The sequence below is a fragment of the Capsicum annuum genome, chromosome 7 (assembly GCF_002878395.1).
Source record: "Capsicum annuum cultivar UCD-10X-F1 chromosome 7, UCD10Xv1.1, whole genome shotgun sequence".
NCBI classification, from domain to species: domain Eukaryota; kingdom Viridiplantae; phylum Streptophyta; class Magnoliopsida; order Solanales; family Solanaceae; genus Capsicum; species Capsicum annuum.
In genome coordinates this window covers 148,255,003-148,274,047 of record NC_061117.1, presented here as the reverse complement: position 1 = coordinate 148,274,047, position 19,045 = coordinate 148,255,003, and the positions used below count along the sequence as shown (strand labels likewise).

General features: G+C 35.2%; 2 protein-coding genes across 4 annotated transcripts; one reads left to right on the top strand and one right to left on the bottom strand.

Moving 5' to 3' along the window:
* The first annotated feature begins 656 nt into the window (after window positions 1-656).
* On the top strand, window positions 657-2,536 carry LOC107878118 (PLASMODESMATA CALLOSE-BINDING PROTEIN 5-like). The gene is made up of 3 exons (XM_016725002.2): window positions 657-1,006; window positions 1,255-1,509; window positions 2,200-2,536. Exons 1-3 carry the CDS (start codon window positions 952-954, stop codon window positions 2,232-2,234), a joined length of 345 nt encoding a protein of 114 aa, XP_016580488.1. The 5' UTR covers window positions 657-951; the 3' UTR covers window positions 2,235-2,536.
* A 49-nt stretch (window positions 2,537-2,585) lies between these two features.
* LOC107878119 (transmembrane protein 256 homolog) lies at window positions 2,586-12,533 on the bottom strand. Of its 3 annotated transcripts, XR_007057643.1 has the most exons (6): window positions 12,320-12,481; window positions 12,116-12,186; window positions 11,903-11,983; window positions 7,835-7,878; window positions 3,151-3,318; window positions 2,780-2,920 (listed from the first exon to the last, which is right to left on the bottom strand). XR_007057643.1 is itself a non-coding variant. In XM_016725004.2 (5 exons), the coding sequence occupies exons 1-5, from the start codon at window positions 12,357-12,359 to the stop codon at window positions 2,821-2,823; spliced, it is 336 nt and encodes a 111-aa protein (XP_016580490.1). In that variant the 5' UTR covers window positions 12,360-12,533; the 3' UTR covers window positions 2,586-2,820. The 3 variants fall into 3 exon arrangements, 2 of the variants coding, with proteins under 2 accessions (XP_016580490.1, XP_047271185.1); XM_016725004.2 differs by lacking the exon at window positions 3,151-3,318 and having other exon boundaries at window positions 2,586-2,920; window positions 12,320-12,533; XM_047415229.1 differs by lacking the exons at window positions 2,780-2,920; window positions 3,151-3,318 and adding an exon at window positions 3,577-4,045.
* Between the last annotated feature and the right edge of the window lie 6,512 nt (window positions 12,534-19,045).

The window sequence follows — 19,045 nt, the reverse complement described above, 5'->3', positions numbered from 1 at the left end:
GCAACAACTACTAGACCATCACGAGTAAAAACAACTTTTTGAAGTTCACAACTAAAAGCAGCTTATAAGTCATTTCAAACACACACTAAGAACTTCCAAAAAAAATAGTATCAACCAAAGAATGGATAAAAAAAAATAAGTAGCTAGTTAGAAAAGATTGACAAAATTCTAATTCCTAATAAATAAATGACCAACTTCAAAATATTTAACAATTATTTTTAATATCTCAGCCTATGGGCTGACCTCTGAGGCTAACGGGTTAGGCCTCTGAAGCCGACGAGCCAAGTGAGGTTGGACTTATAAGCCTAATTTCTAAATGGATTGAAAAAACTTAGCCCAACCCCATTTAATTAAAGGGTTGGATTGAGCCAGCCTTACGGGTTATGCCCATTTTGACAGCTCTACTTTGGAGGAAAACCATTTTCACTCATTTTTTTGACTTCTTGTCCTTGCTACAAAATTAGGAGAAATGAAAATGTCTCACCTTTTTATTCAGTAATTTTCATTATAAAATTATTGTCACGTGACCAAAACCCTTGTGGTCCTGGTCTTCCCTAAATTTCGTGTATAGCAGGAGCTTAGTGCACCATGGTCTTTCTATTACTAATAAAATATAGCCTACACTTAAAACACTGTTCAGTTTTGTGGGCATTATTGTCAGTACTCTAGCATATCTTTGTATGCTATCCATGTTGAATTTGGAAACCCCTAGCTATCAACCCATGAGATTTTAAAAGTTTCAGTCAGAAATCAGAATCTCTTCTAATAAAATATCAAAACAATTTAGTAGAGCCTAAATTTTATTGGTTAAACCCCTGCATGTGAGACGTGGATAGCATCGCACTTCATCAAATACCAATAATAAGTAATAACTGTCAGTGAGCGCCACATTCTCCACCACCCTCTCATACCCCCAAGCAAGTCTCTCTCAACTTGCCACAGAGGAGAAGTATGTCAAGAATTTTTCTTGCTCTGCTGCTTTTCATGTTTGTCACAAAAATTTCAGGTAAAATCCCAACTCTTTTGCATTTAGAACGAGTTGATTTCTCATATAGTCACTCGACTAATAGTGATTATTTCAGAAAGTCACTTTCCTTGTTGATAAAAAAAAAGGAATCAATAAGGAAGGCGACTTTCTGAGATAATAACTACTAGTTGAGTGACCACCTGACAAATCCTATTTGGTAGATTAAGTTTTCCGCCATTTGATAGTCATATTTTATTTCCACTTTTTTTGTTTTGGTGCTTTCATAGTGAATGGGCAGCTAGAAGAATGGTGCATAGCAGATGAGCAGACACCAGACAATGAGTTGCAAGTAGCTTTAGATTGGGCATGTGGGAAAGGAGGTGCAGATTGTAGCAAGATTCAGAAGGACCAGGTTTGTTATTACCCAAACACAGTGAGAGACCACGCTTCTTATGCCTTCAACAATTACTTCCAGAAGTACAAGAAGAAAGGTGGAACCTGTTTCTTCAACAATGCGGCCATGGTTACTCAAGTTGACCCTAGTAAGTAGTTTTCTTTTTCAATTTGGATAAAGTTCTTGCTGCAATTTATATGATTTGTTTATTATGCCATGTCACCCTAGTGAACAGAAACAAATGACAGATATAATCTTGTGTTGTTAAGTGCTAACCAACCAACAAGTGCCAAATTAGACGATTAGAGGAATGGTTGGAGTATGCTCCTAAGTCCTGATAAAGGAGATTCTCGCTCTATGGAATCGAAAGTCATGTTTGGAAAAGATCAAGTTTAGTATAAACAAAACAAAGGATAGAAATTGAACGAGTATCCTCTACTAGTGGGGGAGTCCTCCCACATCCCAAAGGTGCTCAATGAGTTTGTCCTCAATGGTTAAAATCATCTCAAATCATAGTTCAGTCTCCGTGTCGCTATCCAAAAGCGCCAACGACATCTCAATAAAGTGAGAAAAGAAGTAAAAGGAAAAACCCGCTCTGCGTCCAAAGGAATGTCTAGGTCATGCAATCACATGAAACCATGTTAAAGTACAAGGAGAAAAAGAAACCAAGTGAAATCTTCTATGTTAGATCAGTATGGACATCTTATATACTATCATGTGCTATTTAGGTAGCTTTACTTTTATTGTACTACTTGCTTTTTCTTTATACTTTTTCACAAATTCTTTACTTAGTACTCCATACAACAACAAATCTAGCTAATTTTTTGCTTGCACATAGGTCATAATTCTTGCCATTACGAGTACAGGCCCTAGTGCTAAGTGCTTTTCAGTCTCTTAAAGCCAAGTTGAGGTTTTCATCAGTTATGCCAAGAAACAACTGAATGCATCCTGAGTCTGAGCAGTTGAATTCTATATGTTGTAGCCATTTTTGCAACTAAGATTCGACATATTGGCTGCTAGATGCAATTGTAACATCCACTAATTTCTCTCTATTTGGTGCTTCTTTACTCGGAGCAATTTCAGTTGGTGTTTGTAAACAAATTAAAAGTGACATGAAAAAGACGAGCGCCAAATGAACTCAATCGTCATACCTCAGTTTAATTGGCCTGGGTGACTTCACTTGGTACAGATAAAACTCAAGCTCATGGGCACGGCAAAACAATATGAAAGCTCAAACTTAACATTAACTTTGCATTGGGAAATTTCAACTTTAGCGATAAGTTATATGGAGCGAACTGTCGAATGATGCTTACAGGACATTTCCACCAGTTCCATTACTATTTTACAAAAAGTGAAACAGGAAAGTGTCACTAGCACGTTTATTCACCAAACGCTCAGTAAATCTGCAGCATCAACAAGTTTAGCAACTACAGCTTGCTAGCTCTGGGCATCCGTTCTCCTAAAATAACAAACTTGCCCAAGCAGCAATAAATGCAAAGCCACCGAAAGGAGCTAAGGTTGAGTATTTCCTGTCTTCAAGAAGTGCAACTGCATAGCACCTGCAAGCATATCAGCATTTTGCTTTCTCAATTAGACTCATTACTACAGTTTGGTTCGGTTTTTACAAATTTGGTTCGGTTATTTCGGATTTTTATTTCGATTTTAAAGATTAAAGTAGTGAACATTTAAAATTGGTGATTTTTCTAGAAAAATAATCTTTTTTTCAATCCTAATTTTCATTCTCAAATATAATTAATTCAACATGCATGAAATAACCACAAATATCGACCTCGCTGAGTCATCGTCGTTGGCGTGACGGCAATGGCCGCACTCGGCAGCGACTGCCGACAGTAGTGACGAACTGAGCAAACAACTGTCGTTGGCGACGTTGAAATTTCAAATGAATTGACGAACTGAGGATGGTTGAGCGCTGCAGCCTTCACGTTAATGTTAGGGTCTAAAGCAAAGCAGTATATTAGTATTTAGGGTTACTAAATAATTATAATTTATATATTTATATGTTATATCAGATTATATTATATTTTTAGTATATTTACATATATATTAAATTATATATATATATATATATATATATATATATATATTTTATAATATATTATTTATATAATTTCGGTTTTTCGGTTTATCCGAATTCTTTTTTTGTAAATCCAAAAACCAAACCGTTTAACCAAATTTCTAAAATTTGAAACCGAAACCAATCCGAAAAACCAAAAACCAAACCAAAATTAAATTTCGGTTCAATTTTTTCGGTTTAAACCAAAATATGCCCGGCCCTACTCATTACTGAAGTGAAAATGGATATTCTGCTAAATGTTCAATTCAGAAGATAAGTAACATCTAAAATCCGGATAAATAATAGATCTTTTTATTCCAGAATGCTGTGAATACCAAATGGTCAGCTTTCCAGCACCATTCCATGATCTTATCCATCAAACATTATCACATCGTAAATAAGTATACAATGTGTTTGGCTCAATAAAAAGTGTGTTATAAGTAGGGAAAAAGGAAGTACTATTTTCCTGCAAGGGTGGGGAGCTGCTCCTAAGAGTCAGCATTTGAAGTAGCAACTAGCATGTAGTCAAAAGACCCTCTGAAGATTTATTTACAGTTACATTGAGTAGCAGACTACTCCAGAGAATGAGTCATAAAACCACTTGGAATAACTGAAGCAAAAGGAGGAAAAGGATTACATATAACATGTTCTACAAATTTTTAATCAACTTCCAACTACCCGAAAAAGAAAAACAGATCTCATTAACAAAGAAGGTAGATATGATCGTTTAGGTACCATTAGCTGACCATGAAGACATGAACATTATGTTCCCCATGTGACTTTCTATAAACCAAGTATTGCTACGTAACAGCAAACACAGAAGGTGCGCTTATGAGCAATTAATCAACTACTCCTTAAACTCCAAAAGAACTGGGACCTTGTCCTGTGTATTGTTATATCTAATCCATAACTAATAAGCACAGGCTCAATATTAATCCCTGGTGTGAACTCACCAGTATAGGAAATTCATTTGTATCTTCTACAACTGTCCTTTCACTAAACCTTGCTCCTTCCTACACATCCTTTGTGGCTTTTCTACGTTTATATATATGAATTCCTTTTTCTCCAACACCCACAAAAAACTTTTCTTTACACACTGTCATACATTTTCTCTAGGTCAATAAACATCATGTGTAAATCTTTCATCCAATCCAAATAAATTTCCATCAATCTTCTTAACAAGGTTAGACTTTGTGTTACTGAATTATTCTTAAAATTCAACAACTTTATGTCCAAAATTAATCAGAGACTGGATAATTTGACTCTCCTATGCCAAACCACCTTCATTTCGTTAAAGGTAGTGCTTCAATCCGTATAACAACAACAACAACAACAAAATACCCAGTGTGTTCCCACAAAGTGGGGTCTGGGGAGGGTAAGATGTACGCAATCCATACCTCTACCTCCGAAGAAGTAGAGAGACTATTTTCGATAGACCCTCGGCTCAAGATAAAGAATAGTAAATAAGGTCGTAATGAAACAAGTAGCAGGATGGATGACATAACAGAAATATGGAATAAAAATATCAAAAATGGAAATCATAGAAAATGCGAGAAAAGAGAAATAAGAGCACTATGAAGTACGGACTAAAAAATAGGACACCCACCAAGTAGGAACATACACACACAGACCAAAGACACCCACCACACCCAAACTCTCCTGGCTAGAGACTCCTCCCTATGGACACAGTTCAAAGATTACTAACCCGGCTACACAAGAAATCACCTAACTACTTGCTACAACCCACACACTCACAGTAGCCTTCTACCCTTATCCGCGCCCTCCACACCTTCCTATCTAGGGTCATGTCCTCCGTAAGCTGTAGCTGCTCCATGTCATGTCTAATCACCTCCCTCCAGTAATGCTTCGGCCTACCTCTACTCCTCTTGAAGCCATCCAAAGCTAGTCTCTCACACCTACGAACTGGGGCATCCGTACACCTCCTCATCACATGCCCAAACTATCTTAATCTTCCTTCCCGCATCTTATCCTCCACCGAAGCCACTCCCACCTTCTCCCGGATAATCTCATTCCTAACTCGGTCCCCTCTAGTAAGTCCACACATCCAACGCAACATTCTCATTTTCGCCACCTTCAATTTTTGGATGTGGGAGTTCTTGACTGACCAACACTCCGCTCCATACAGCATGGCCGGACGGACTGCCACTCTGTAGAATTTGTCTTTAAGCTTAAGAGGCACCTTCTTATCACACAACACTCCTGAGGCGAGCCTTCACTTCATCCAACCTGCTCCAATACAATTAGAGACATCCTTATCAATCTCGCCATTCCTCTGAATCATAGACCCAAGATACTTAAAACTATCCCTCTTACAAACATCCTGGGAGTCCAACCTCACCACCACATCGTCTGCCTGCCTCCAGTCACTAAACTTGCATTCCATATACTCCGTCTTGGATCTACTCAACCTGAATCCCTTAGATTCAAGGGTTTGCCTCCAAACCTCCAATTTTTCATACACACACACTCGCGTCTAATCAATCAGCACTACATCATCCGCAAATAACAAACACCAAGGTACCACACCTTGGATATTCCGCGTCAACACGTCCATTACCAGCGCAAACAGGAAAGGACTAAGAGTGGATCCCTGATGCAACCCTGTCTCGATCGGAAAATGCTCTGGATCTCCTCCCACCATCCTCACCCGCGTCTTCCCTCCATCGTACATGTCCTTAATAGCTCTGATGTACGCCACCGGAACCTAACCTCACTAAAAATTTCAGGGTGAATTCACTCAACAAGTCTTCCAATCAATTTAGTATCAATCATCAAAGAACTCCATATTTAAATTCATTCAAGCAGACTTTCGTCTAGATAAAACCTAAAAAATATCATATTGATATTTATACTATAGAAATCGGACAAGTCGAACCAAATTAAACCACTAAATATGCATCTCTAACTCAATAAACAAGCGGACTAAAAACCACCAGCCTGTCTCAAAAGAAACACCTAGGTCATCTCACCATGTCCAGCTAAATAAATGCCAAAGCATCCAACTAATAAATTTTCAAGTGATAAGAGTCTTTCAAATCCATAAGTTTTTAGGTCCAACATGGTCATTGCTTATTCATTTGTTTTATTTTGACACACAAGTTCTAAATGCAACAATCACAATTAAAATGAGTTACGTTTACTGAAAATTGACTCTACTCATTAACAAACTAAGATCATCATCTCATAAATTTCCCTTCGATAGAACCTGAGATATGAATTTCTTTAGGGGAAAAAGGTTTTTGCATAACTAGACAAAATAGCCAATAACTGCTTTCAGAAATTATCACGAGAATGACGTTTAGGATATCAAGAGTCATGAAGAAGTTACCAGAGGATCCACAACCAAAAGAGGATGAAATATATGAGCAGTAAATTGCAGATCCATGGCAAATCATTCAAAATTCCAAACAATATGCTTAAATATTAACAATGTATAATACATACTATATGGAAAGCTATACGAGTTTCATGATTAACAAAAAGTTTATCCAAAAGCTCTGACGATATTAAGTTATTTTTTTTATAAGTAAGTAACAAAGAACTGAAGCATGGGGTTCTGATGTAGCTCAAGTAGTCATAGATGTGAACTATCGGGTGCAACTAGAACATTCAGTTATTTTTAATCCCGGTGAAGGAGACTTCCTGACTTAAAGACCAAACCACATAGTCAATAATTTCACCAATTTCTGGAAAATTCAACGAAAAGCCTTATTTTATTTGAAACACAAAAGGAATATCACAAACATTGCTGTTCAGAACAGCTTTTAGCATCACAAATGTGCAGTTTATCGTTAGGGTGTATCGGACTAGCTTCCCCAATTTACAATTTGACTGTAGCAGGTTTTTATGCTGGATCCAAAGCTCAACCAGGACTAACTGGGGTCTTTTTGTTATATAGATATCTGTAGTAGATTTAATTGCTGAATTTATAAGGTTTAGACATGATAACATTTTGCAGAACACAAGGAGGGATATGCTCTTGTCAACAAATTACAAGAGAAGGAGGGAATTCCAGTACTATCATAAGTATCCTAGTCCTCACACACGCTTTATTACACCTCTTTGTATTGGTACTACTGATCTCTTGAAAATGATGTAAGCTTTCCAAGAATACTTCTAGTAGATATCCATTCTTTCTCACCGGATAAATTAGAAACAGCATTGCATCTGCAGATATCCTAATACTTCTAAGAATAATTTAGAAATGCACATCTGTGTGGGATCAGCCGATTTAGAATTTCACTCAGAAATTATAAAAGGAAGTGTCTTTGAGATTACGCTAGCTGATTCTCAATTTAGAACAAGGTAGAACAGTGTCAAAAGCACTAATATCAGTCAATTCACATATGAACAGATGCACCGCAATAGAGATACTTACGTTCCAGAGAAAGCCACAATTCCACCAGTTAGCAGTCCTCCAAACTACAAAAATAACAACTATGCTTCAGTCTCAAACAAGTTGAGTGGGGTACCATCCTCCAAACTTTTTTTTGATGAAGTAATTGTTATATTGACTGGCATCAAGAAGATGCTGAAAACAGTACAAAGAAAATTAGGGAAAGCTCCTATATACAAAAACCTACAGACATAACATTGACTCATTTCCCTAAGTGTGCAAAAAGTATGGCTGCTAAGTCAAAAGACAAGGAACTAATGAAATCTACAAGAGGAATAATATCGTTTACAGGGATTAAATTGCTCCAACTAAAGAGAAACATCAAACATTTGAACTTCAGAGAAGAGTTAGAAGTTTAAATCCCATCAAAACATCTACGATTTCTTTCCATCCAAATACTCCAAAAAATGCATGCCGGTATCATTTGCCAGATCTTCTTGATGGCTCTGTCAACTACCCAAAGGTTCCAGCTTTCCATATTTTCCTTTACATTCTGCGGCACTACCCAACTAACCCCAGAAATTGATAAGAACATGTTCCACAAATCAGATGCAACTGAGAAATGCAAAAGCAAATGGTTGACTGTTTCTGAGCTATCTTGGCACATAAAACACCTGATTGCTAGTTGAAACTTTCTTCTGCAAAGGTTGTCTTGAGTTAGGATTGCCTCCCTAATGGCTGACCATGTAAAGCAAATGATTTTATCGGGGAGTTTAGTTCTCCAAATCAGCTTTCCAAGGCCAGCGTTCAGTCACTTCATTTTGAGCACACAGTTTACTATAACCTGCCTGGACTGAGTAAGACCCCTTGCTTGAACTACCCCATCTTAGCTTGTCACTGGCTCGGGGATTTATTGTGCAATCTTCTAAAACTCTGTAAAGATCAAAGATCTCCTCTAGTTCCCAATCTTGCAAATTTCTTCTAAGGAGGAGGCTCTATTTTGTGCTACTGTGGAGACGGGGTCCACAGCTAGTCGATGGAGGTTTACGTGAGAGATCTTCAAGGGTTGGTCGAGAAGCCATTTGTCATTCCAAAAAACTCACTAAATTTCCATTCCCAACTGAAAACGAGATATCAACGAAAAAATCATCTTTGAGCTTACTTATGTGTTTCCAGGGTCCAACACCGTGGGGAGCCGTGCAAGTGCAGGTGCTCCAGTGATTTTGTTTCCCATACTTGGCAGTCACCACCCTTTTCCAAAGACCAGCAGTTTTTTGACTATATCTCCACCACCATTTCATAAGCAAGCTATTATTGTGTTTCGATAAGTCTTTGATTCCCAATCCCTCCCCCCCCCCCGCGGTTTTTGGGTTTGATAACCTCTGATCGATCCACCAAATGAAATTTATGACCTTCACTATTGCCTTTTCATAGGAATGTTCTCCTTACTTTATCAAGATGCTTAGGACTTTAGACGGTATAGGAAGGAGGGACATGATATAGGTAGGTATACTATCAAGAACACTGTTAATTAAAACCAACCATGGAGAGGTACTGCAGCTGCCAGAAAGCTAATTTCTTCTCGACCTTTCTATCACTCCATTCCATACTTCAGCAGCCTTGTATTTTGCTCCCAGAGGTAAACCTAAATAGGTTGTGGGGAAGGAGCCTATACCACAACCCATAATTCCAGCCAATTCATCCATGTTCGCCACCTCATTAACAGCGAAGATAACACTTTTTGACATATTGATATGCAGACCTGAGATTGCTTCAATAAGAAGCAATGTGAGGTTAAGATATTGCATTTGTAGTTTCTCGGCCCCACAAAAAACAAGGTATCATCAGCGTAGAGTAGATGTGAAACTGAAACTGAGTTGTCGTCATTGATGCCTGCTCTAAACCCTTCTATCCACTCCAACTGCCTTGTTTTTTCAAGCATCTTGCTTAGGCCTTCCATGGCTAGAATAAATAGAAAAGGGGACAAGGGATCGCCTTGCCTAATCCCTTTTTGTGGTGAGAAAAAGCCAACTGGGGATCTGTTAACAAGTATAGAATATTTCACCGTGGTGAGGCTGAATTTTATCCATCTGATCCATCTATCCCCAAACCCCATTTCTTTTAGCATAGACAGTAGGTAGGCCCAACTAACTTTATCAAAAGTTTTCTCAACAACAAGCTTCTAAAGTATACTAGAATACCACTTTTTAGCCTCGCGTCAAGCAATTCATTGGCCACCAGTGCTGCATCTGTAATTGTCTATCTTTAAGAAAAGCATTTTTCTCTCCTGAGACCAACTTTCCGATAACAAATTTAATCCTTTCCGCTAGGAACTTGGCTACTATTTTGTAGACACTGTCAATGAGACTTATAGGCCTAAAATCACTGAGTTCTACAGCTCATTTCTTCTTAGGGACTAGAGCAATAAAGGAGGCATTACTAGATTTGACCATGTAGCAGCGCTGGTGAAAGTGATTAAGAGCATCCATGATTTCTACTTTAGTGAAAGCCCAAGTCTTTTGATAAAAAGTCAATGTGTAGCCAACCTAGCCCGGGCTTTAATCGGGGGCACATGAGTTTATTACAACCAACACTTCTTCCTCAAAAGCTCTTTCCAGTCATTCTTTCACAGTAGAATAGATGGTGGCCAAATTTTCAAATTTTGCACTAGGTCTCCATTGCTACTCCTCTTTGTAAAGGTCTTGGTAAAACCTTAGAATTTCTGATTTGATCTCCTCATTGTCCTCAATAATCTCCTCTCCAATCAACAACCTATTGATGGAATTATTTCTTCTATTTGAGTTAGCCATTCTGTGGAAGAATTTGGTGTTTCTATCGCCTTCTTTGAGCCATAAACATCTAGATTTTTGCCTCTACGAAATCTCCTCAGCTTTGGCCATTTTTTCCAGTTCACATCTCAATTACAAACACTTCTCTTTCTCGGGCTGGGACAAATGTCTGTTTTCAGCTGCTTGATCAAGTAAAGCTAGTTCATCAAGTAGCTTGTTTTTTTGTGCTTCCAATTTTCCAAAAGTTTCCCTGTTTCAATCTGTGATGTCTTTCTTTAATCTTGTTAGATTCTGCAGGAAAATAAAATCTGAATTGCCAAACTACAAGCAAGAAAAAGTGAAGAGGAAAAAATTGGATGGACGCTTTAAACTGGTCACAAAGATATACTCCATTCGTCACTTTGTTTGTCTTACTTTCCTCTTTATTTTGTTTCAAAGCCTCTTTCCTATTCCCAAAACTCGTTAATTTAAACTTTCCACGTAGATGTTTAAGACCACAAGATTCAAAAGTAATTTTTACTTTTGTGTGGGCTTACTAGGGGTGATAGGGTTAGGAATGTGACTATCTGGGGAAGGTGGGAGTGACTTAGGTGGAGAACAAAATGCGGGAAGTTAGGCTGAGATGGTTCGAGCATGTGATGAGGAGGGGCACGGATGTCCCAGTTCGTAGGTGTGAGAGGCTAGCTTTGGATGATTTCAGGCGGGGTAGGGGTAGGCCAAAGAAATACTGGAGAGAGGTGATTAGATATGACATGCAGCAGTTACAGCTTAATGAGGACATGACCCTAGATAGGAAGATATGGAGGTCGTGAATTAGGTTAGAGGGCTAGTGCATGTGGGTGAGTCATAGCCAGTAGTTAGGAGAGCTTTAGGGTAGCCGGGATGGTAGTCTTAGAGCTATGTCAATAGGTTGGAGCTGCTAGTAGGAGGGTATGGGGGTGGTGGGTGCCTTTGGTTCGTTAGTATAAGGTATTACTTTGTGGGTGTCCTATTTCTGTTATTTCATCTTGTTTCATGCTTTATTACGACTTTTGTTTACTATTCTTTGTCTTGATTTCTATTGTATCTTGTTCTATTACTATTCCTTACCTTATCTTAGAATGTTTTATTTTGAGCCGGGGGTCTATCGGAAACAGCTCTCTATCTCACATTTGAGGTGGTGGTATGGACTGCGTACACTTATCCTCTCTAGACCCCACTTGGTGGGAATATACTGGGTATGTTGTTGTTGTCTTTACTTTTGTAAACTCCATGTCAAATCAAAACCAGACAAAGAAATTGAAAAGGAGAGAGTATATATATATGCAGTGAGGGAACTCACAATGTTTGGATGTTTAGTGATAGGCGCAGCAACAAGGGCAGCAGTGTGAACCAGATGGTACAATGATGCAGTATGCCACACCTGCAATTTTCAATTGCAACGAAAAAATATAAAAATTAAATCTTGATTCTTTTTTTTTTTCTAGCATTAAACCCAATAAAGAAAATACTAAACTGAATTATGAGAAAAAATGGTAAAATAAAAGAACATAACCTCTTTGTAAGTGGGATTTTTGGGGTTGAATCCATGAGCACCATAAGTTCCTAAACCAAGAGCAGCTACACCTGTTTCCCAAAGCTTACCATTATTCAGTCGAGGATTATTTATAAACCCATCAAAAAAAAGAAAAAGAAAAAGAAAAAGAACTAAAGAAAGTAGCACCCAAGGGTGTGCACCTGCCAAAGTAATAATTAGTACCAGATATAGCAGCAACTTTGTGCCAGATTTGAGGATCCATTTTTGGTTTTATCTTTCGCTTTTGATGATATCTCTTTTCTTCAAGTCTCGTCGTCCAAGCATACGTACGTTGCTCTACCGATAGCAAAAGTCCCAGAATAGTCTCTATGTTTTGTTCGACTTAAAAGTTAAAATGGTCCTTTATCTTTTACAAAGGTTCCAAAACAATCCACTTTTTTTCAAATTTTGATTCAAAATAGTCTACTATCTTTATATTTTGGCCCAAAATAGTCCTATATCTATAAGGTGAAATATTAAGGGCTCGTTTGGTAAGATATGTATTAAAAAAAACAATACATGCATTAACTTTATGTATTACTAATATCTTATCAGGCACACTTTTTCAACCTATTTATAAGTAATAGATGTATTAGTTATACACTATTGTATATTATGCTATGCATGGGCGGAGCTACAGCCAATCGAGGGTGTGCAAGTGGACACCCTTCGTTGAAAAATTATTCCGTATGGATAGATCAAAATTTATAAAATCTTTGTTTGCATAACTATGACATTGATGGAGCCTTTGGCTCAGTGGTCAGGGTTGTGCAAAAGGACTGCAAGCCGTCAGGATGCGTGTATTTTTTTCAATACTTCCCTTTTTATTCTTCCTTTCTTTTTACCCATCTCCCTGCCCCCTCCCCCATTCCACACCAGACCGTCAATCAAAATCAAAGTATATAAATTATCTCCACATTAACCGTTTATATGGTTTTAAAGAATTAAATTATTTATAAATCATGCTATTTAAATTAAAAGAATAGTTTTTAAGTTAAATTATTTTCGATTTCGAATAACATTTTTTCGAGACATGTTAAAAAAACGTGTGTCACATAAATTAAAATAGAATGAAAAATTATTAGTAAATATTAAATTAAATTGAAACTTTAATTTGGATATTTATTTGTATTAAATACTCCCTCCATTTCAAAATAATCGAATTGTTAGAGTATCTTTTATTGTTTAAAATAATTGAATTGCTCATTATTCAAGATAGATGTTGAAAAGATTTTCCAATTTTACCCTTTATTAATTAAACTTTTCAGGTTGAATTTCAATGATCATTACTAATGTTTTGGAGTTTGAAAAGGGTAAAAATGAAAAAACACGACTGATTTGTGTCTCTGTATTTTTTTCTTAACATGGGTATCGTATTCCAACAATTCAATTTATTTGGAACGAAAGGAGTATAAAATAACATTTCAAACACGTTTTTAATAACACGTTAATTTTTTCATAGTTTTATAGGTGAATTAGGAAAACTAACTAAGATTTGAAAATATTTGTTATTCTTTTTACTTATTCTCTAGAAAAACACAAGAAATTTAAAATATAAAATTAAGAAGTAGCAAAATCGAAGATAAAAAATAACTCCAAATTTTAAGTAAAATCAACAAATGAGTATTATCTTTTCTTGAATGTGTGATATGTAAAGGGACGACCCGGTTCATACCTACTATGTAGGTGTCGGGGAGGGGGGGGACCACTCTGGGCCTGACCTACGCGCCCTCACCCCAGCTTCGCTGGAGGGGCGTTTCGAACCCCCGACCCTGGCATGTATTAAGTAAAAACATTGATCAAAATCAAAGATAAAAAATAACTCTAAATTTTAAGTAAAATCAACAAATGAGTATTATCTTTTCTTGAATGTGTGATATGTATTAAGTAAAAATCTTGATCCATCCATTATAAAACTATGATATTAGTTTATACTACTTATCGTGTATTTTTAATTTATAACTAAAAACAATTCAAACTAAAGAAAAATTTAGACGATTTATATTTGGTGGAAAATAAATTTTTGACATTGTTCATAATAAAGTCGCTAGGTTGAGCAAGTTGAATGTGAATCCGCTCATTAAAATTTTTTGTTAGCAGCTTCTTTAAATTTTGCACACCCTTTGTAAAATGTCTGGCTCCGCCATTGATGTTGTGCATATCTAATACACGAGAAACTATTGTATTAGCAATGCAAGGGACTTAAATGCATACATTAGCATGGGTAAAGGTACAAGAATCTTTCAAAACTTTTTTCACATCATTTTCATTATATTTGTGGAGGATATTTTTGTACATAAAATTTATTTTTCTAGAAATATACAATGCAAGTTATTTTTAATACACCAAATCAAATACTTCATAAAAAATAACTCCACATAACTAGTGCAAGTATTACTAATATATCATATTTTGCACTATTTGAAGTTAATAGTATATAATTAGACAAAATAATACCTTTTGCAAGAAATAAGAGATCTTTCATTTAAAAGTAAGCCTGTCAAACAGGACGGTTTGATCCGGCCCAACCCGACCTGAACTGGCCCGTTTAATAAAATCGGCCCAGTTTGATCCCTACCCGATCAGCCCATGGGTTGTAGGGTACCGGGTACCGAGTTGATTTAATTTTTTGGTTGGGCCCGATTAACCCGACCCGAACCAAGCCTGGTCTAGGCCTGCTGGTTAACTGGCCCGATCCGATTAGCCTTTTTTTAAATTTTTTTTGAAAATTTGGGTTAAACTAGCCATTGGCTCAACGGCTATATAGCCCTTTTTGGGTCCAAACGGCTAGTTTGGGCCCTTTTAGTTAAAAAAAATATAAAAATTCATTTAAAATATTTTTTAATCCCAAAAAAAAAAATTCTATAAATACCCTATACCTTCAAATCATTTTTCACACAATTTTTCATTCTCTCAAATCTCATTCTCTCTCAGTTCTCAATTCTCAAATATACTATATATTTAATTTCTTAAAGTGCTCACTTTAATTTTTTAATTTTGCGATTACAAAGTACGAGTAGAAGTTTCTAAATTCGCAACCTTCGGATACTTTCAAATTTGGTATTGTCGTTCCATCTCTTACGTTTCATTTTTATTTAGTGTATTAATTGTTGAATATTTAATTTTATTATATTTGTGTATTTTGAATTTTTTTAGTTTAATTTATATTATGGATAAATTAAGAAACCTCGCTACTAAAGGTGTTAAATTTTTTTGTTCCGGAAGCGGTAGTGGTAGTAAAAAGCGAATTACTAGCGGTAGAGGTACTTCAAGTAGTAGATATACTCGTGTCCCTTCGCCTCCAGTACCGCTTGGTACACCTTTTGATGAAGAAATAGGTGTAGGTGCTCACGATATAGATTATGTAGAAGCTCAGAAAAATTATGGTATAGAAGAAGAAAATGAAGTAGATGCGGTTAATTTAGACGAAGATGATGAAAATATTAATAAGACACCCGTAGTAGAAAATGCTAACGTTAGATTTGAATCGGTTAATCTCTTTTTCCGTCCTCCCCGTGCCCCAAGAGCTCGTAAAACAACTAGTATTGCATGACAATTTTTTTACCGTCTATCAGATATTGAGGTGCAATATAATATTTGTCAACAAATATATAAGCATAAAAACGGAGAAAAATAAGAGGGTACAGGTACGTTAATGAGACATATATGTGATGCTCACGAAAGAGAGTTATATATTGCACGAGGTGGTGGGGATGTTGGTTGGCCAATGCAAACTAGAATTGACCCAACAACCGGTCAGGTAATAAAGAAGTATAATAAATTGAGGGACCGACAAGAAATAACTAAAATGGTAGCTGTGGGTTGTTTATCTTTTAGTTTTCCTTCTTCTGATGTCTTTATTCATTATATACAAGTAATTTATAATCCTATGTTTAATGGTATTCCTAGAAGTATTTGACGGTCTGATATTTTTAGACTTCATTCACAACATTATTTTTATTTATCAACATTGTTAAAAAAATATTCAATGTAGATTGTCCTTAACTTCTGATCTTGGTCGTGCTGTAAATAAAATTGATTATTTAACCGTTACTTGTCACTGGATGAATAGTAATTTTGTGATGCAAAAACGTATTCTTACTTTTTTATATGATGAAGATTTTATTGTCGATTCTATTGTTAAAGTTGTCGAATTTTATGGTATAGAAAATAAAATTTTATGTATTGCTTTTGATAATGCTTCTAACAACAAAACTGCTATAACAAAGTTAAAATCTAAGCTACTCCGCCGTTACCTGAAATTTTTCATCTTAAATGTGCATGTCATATATATAATTTAATTGTAAAAGATGGTCTTGGGTTTTTTGAGCTTTATATTGAAAAAATCTGTCTTGCTGTTGGTTTTATTCAAGGAAATAATCGAAGAAAAAGAATTAGAGAATTTAAAGTTAAATGTCAAGAAAATGGACTTGCACCGATATTGATGCCTGAGGAAATTGATATTAGATGGAATTCTATGTATGGTTTTTTAAAAACTTGTTATAAATATAAAGTTCCTATTACACTAACTTTTAACCAATATTGTGGTTCATTTGCTGATTCTGCTGATTGCATGCTACATGATTCTGATTGAGTTGTAATTAATGATCTTGTTAAGTTTTTAGAAAAATTTTATGTAGCTACGATTGAATTTTTCGTTGCTTATTATCCTACTGTTTGTAATATTTTGGCATATATAATCGATATTTCTGGTTTGCTCAAAAAGTATAAAAATAAAGAAGGTTATAAAGAAGCTGTTGGTGTCATGTTTACTAAATTTAAAAAATATTTTTTTTCGATTCCCCCTATTTACTTGGTTGGTGCTATGCTAAATCCGTGCATGAAATATAATACTATGTGCAACTTTAGTACTATTATTTATGCTAACTTAGAAATAAATACTAACAATGATTCTGAACAAGTACAACCTGATTTGTGGACGGCTATGGGTGATGCGAATGAATACATAGAAAAATTATATAATCACTATGTTGATTTAGTTGATTTAGCCGTACCTACAAATATCACTCCAACTATCGCTCCCCATCCTCCCGAGGAGCCATCATCTTCTAAAAGGCCAGCACATAGTGGTTTTCCTGATTCCTTTATGATTTAGCTTGTTGGAACAGTGTTGATGAGAGAGCTTACACATCAACTTATTGGGAAGAGCTGAAATATCTTCGATCGCCGCCAGAGGATTGCAAACAATGAATCAACACGTTAGATTGATGGAGGAGTAATGAAACACAATATCCTGTGCTTTCAAGATTAGCTAGAGATATCTTGAATATTCCAATATCAACCGTTGCATCAGAGAGCGCCTTTAGTCAGGGATGACAGCAGCTTGGAGACAACCGACACTCATTGGGAAGCAATGAAATGAATGTTCTAGTTTGCCTCCGAGATCGGATTAGAGCAGAAAAAAGAAACCAAGGAATGGGATCGGAGCCGAACGACGAGCAGAAACTTGAAGAAATTATGTCTTCATGGGAGAACTCAACAGAATCAAGTCCAATGCATGGTTTTCGTTTTCCCCCGTTGACCTTGACTATCCTATGCAAGTTCCCGTTAATATTAACATAAATAAGTTGAAAAAAATGATACATAATTTGTAGATTCTTCATTTATGTAAAGTAAAAATTTTGGATCATTTCGCAATCAATAACATTCAACATTCATTCACTCCTTATTCCTTACTTTGTAATTTTTTTCATTTAATGATTTAAATTAAATTTATAGTTTAAATTAAAACTTACTTCTAATAAATTATTAATTTACTACCAAGTATTATTAATTTATTATATTAAGTAGCATATGTTTTGTATATTTGTGTATATATCTTTTATAGATGTGTATATTTAATGTATACATGTGTATATATTTTATAAATTGTATTTATATTGCAGTATGTATGTATATATATATATATATATATATATATATATATATATATATTGTAGTATATGTTTTATTTAAAGTAGTACATATATATTGAATGGTGCGTATATATATGTATATATCTTCTATAGACGTGTATATTTAACGTATATATGTGTATATGTTTTATAAATTAGTATATCACTATATATATATATATATATATATATATATATATATATATATATATACATATTGTAATATATTTTATTTAAAGTAGTAGATATACATTGAATAGAGATATATATGTGTATATATATTTTATAGACGTGTATATTTAACGTATACATGTGTATTTATTTATAAATTAGTATATAACTATATATATACATACATACATATATATATATATATATATATATATTGTAATATATTTTATTTGAAGTAGTACATATACATTGAATAGAGCGTATATATGTGAATATATCTTCTATAGACGTGTATATTTAAAGTATATATGTGTATATGTTTTATAAATTAGTATATAACTGTATATATATATATATTTTATCTAAAGTAGTATATATACATTGAATGGTGCGTATATATGTGTATATATCTTCTATAGACGTGTATATTTAACGTATACATGTGTATATGCTTTATAAATTAGTATATAACTATATATATATATATATATATATATATATATATGTATATATATTGAAGTATATTTTATTTAAACTTTAAAGTAGTACATATACATTGAATGGTGCGTATATATGTTTAATTATGCATATGTGTATATATTTTTTAAATTTTTACTATTGAACCTGCACCGGCCCGACCCATTTAACCCCAACTCGAATCCGGCCCGGCCCACAACCTAGATAAATTTAATGGGCCGATTTCGGGTTGACCCGGGCCGGCACACTTAACACCCTTATTTAAAAGTAAAGATATGAGACTATTCGTGGATGATGTAGTTTGATTAACGAGATTCATGGATGAGTAAATGTGAAGTTGGGGGTT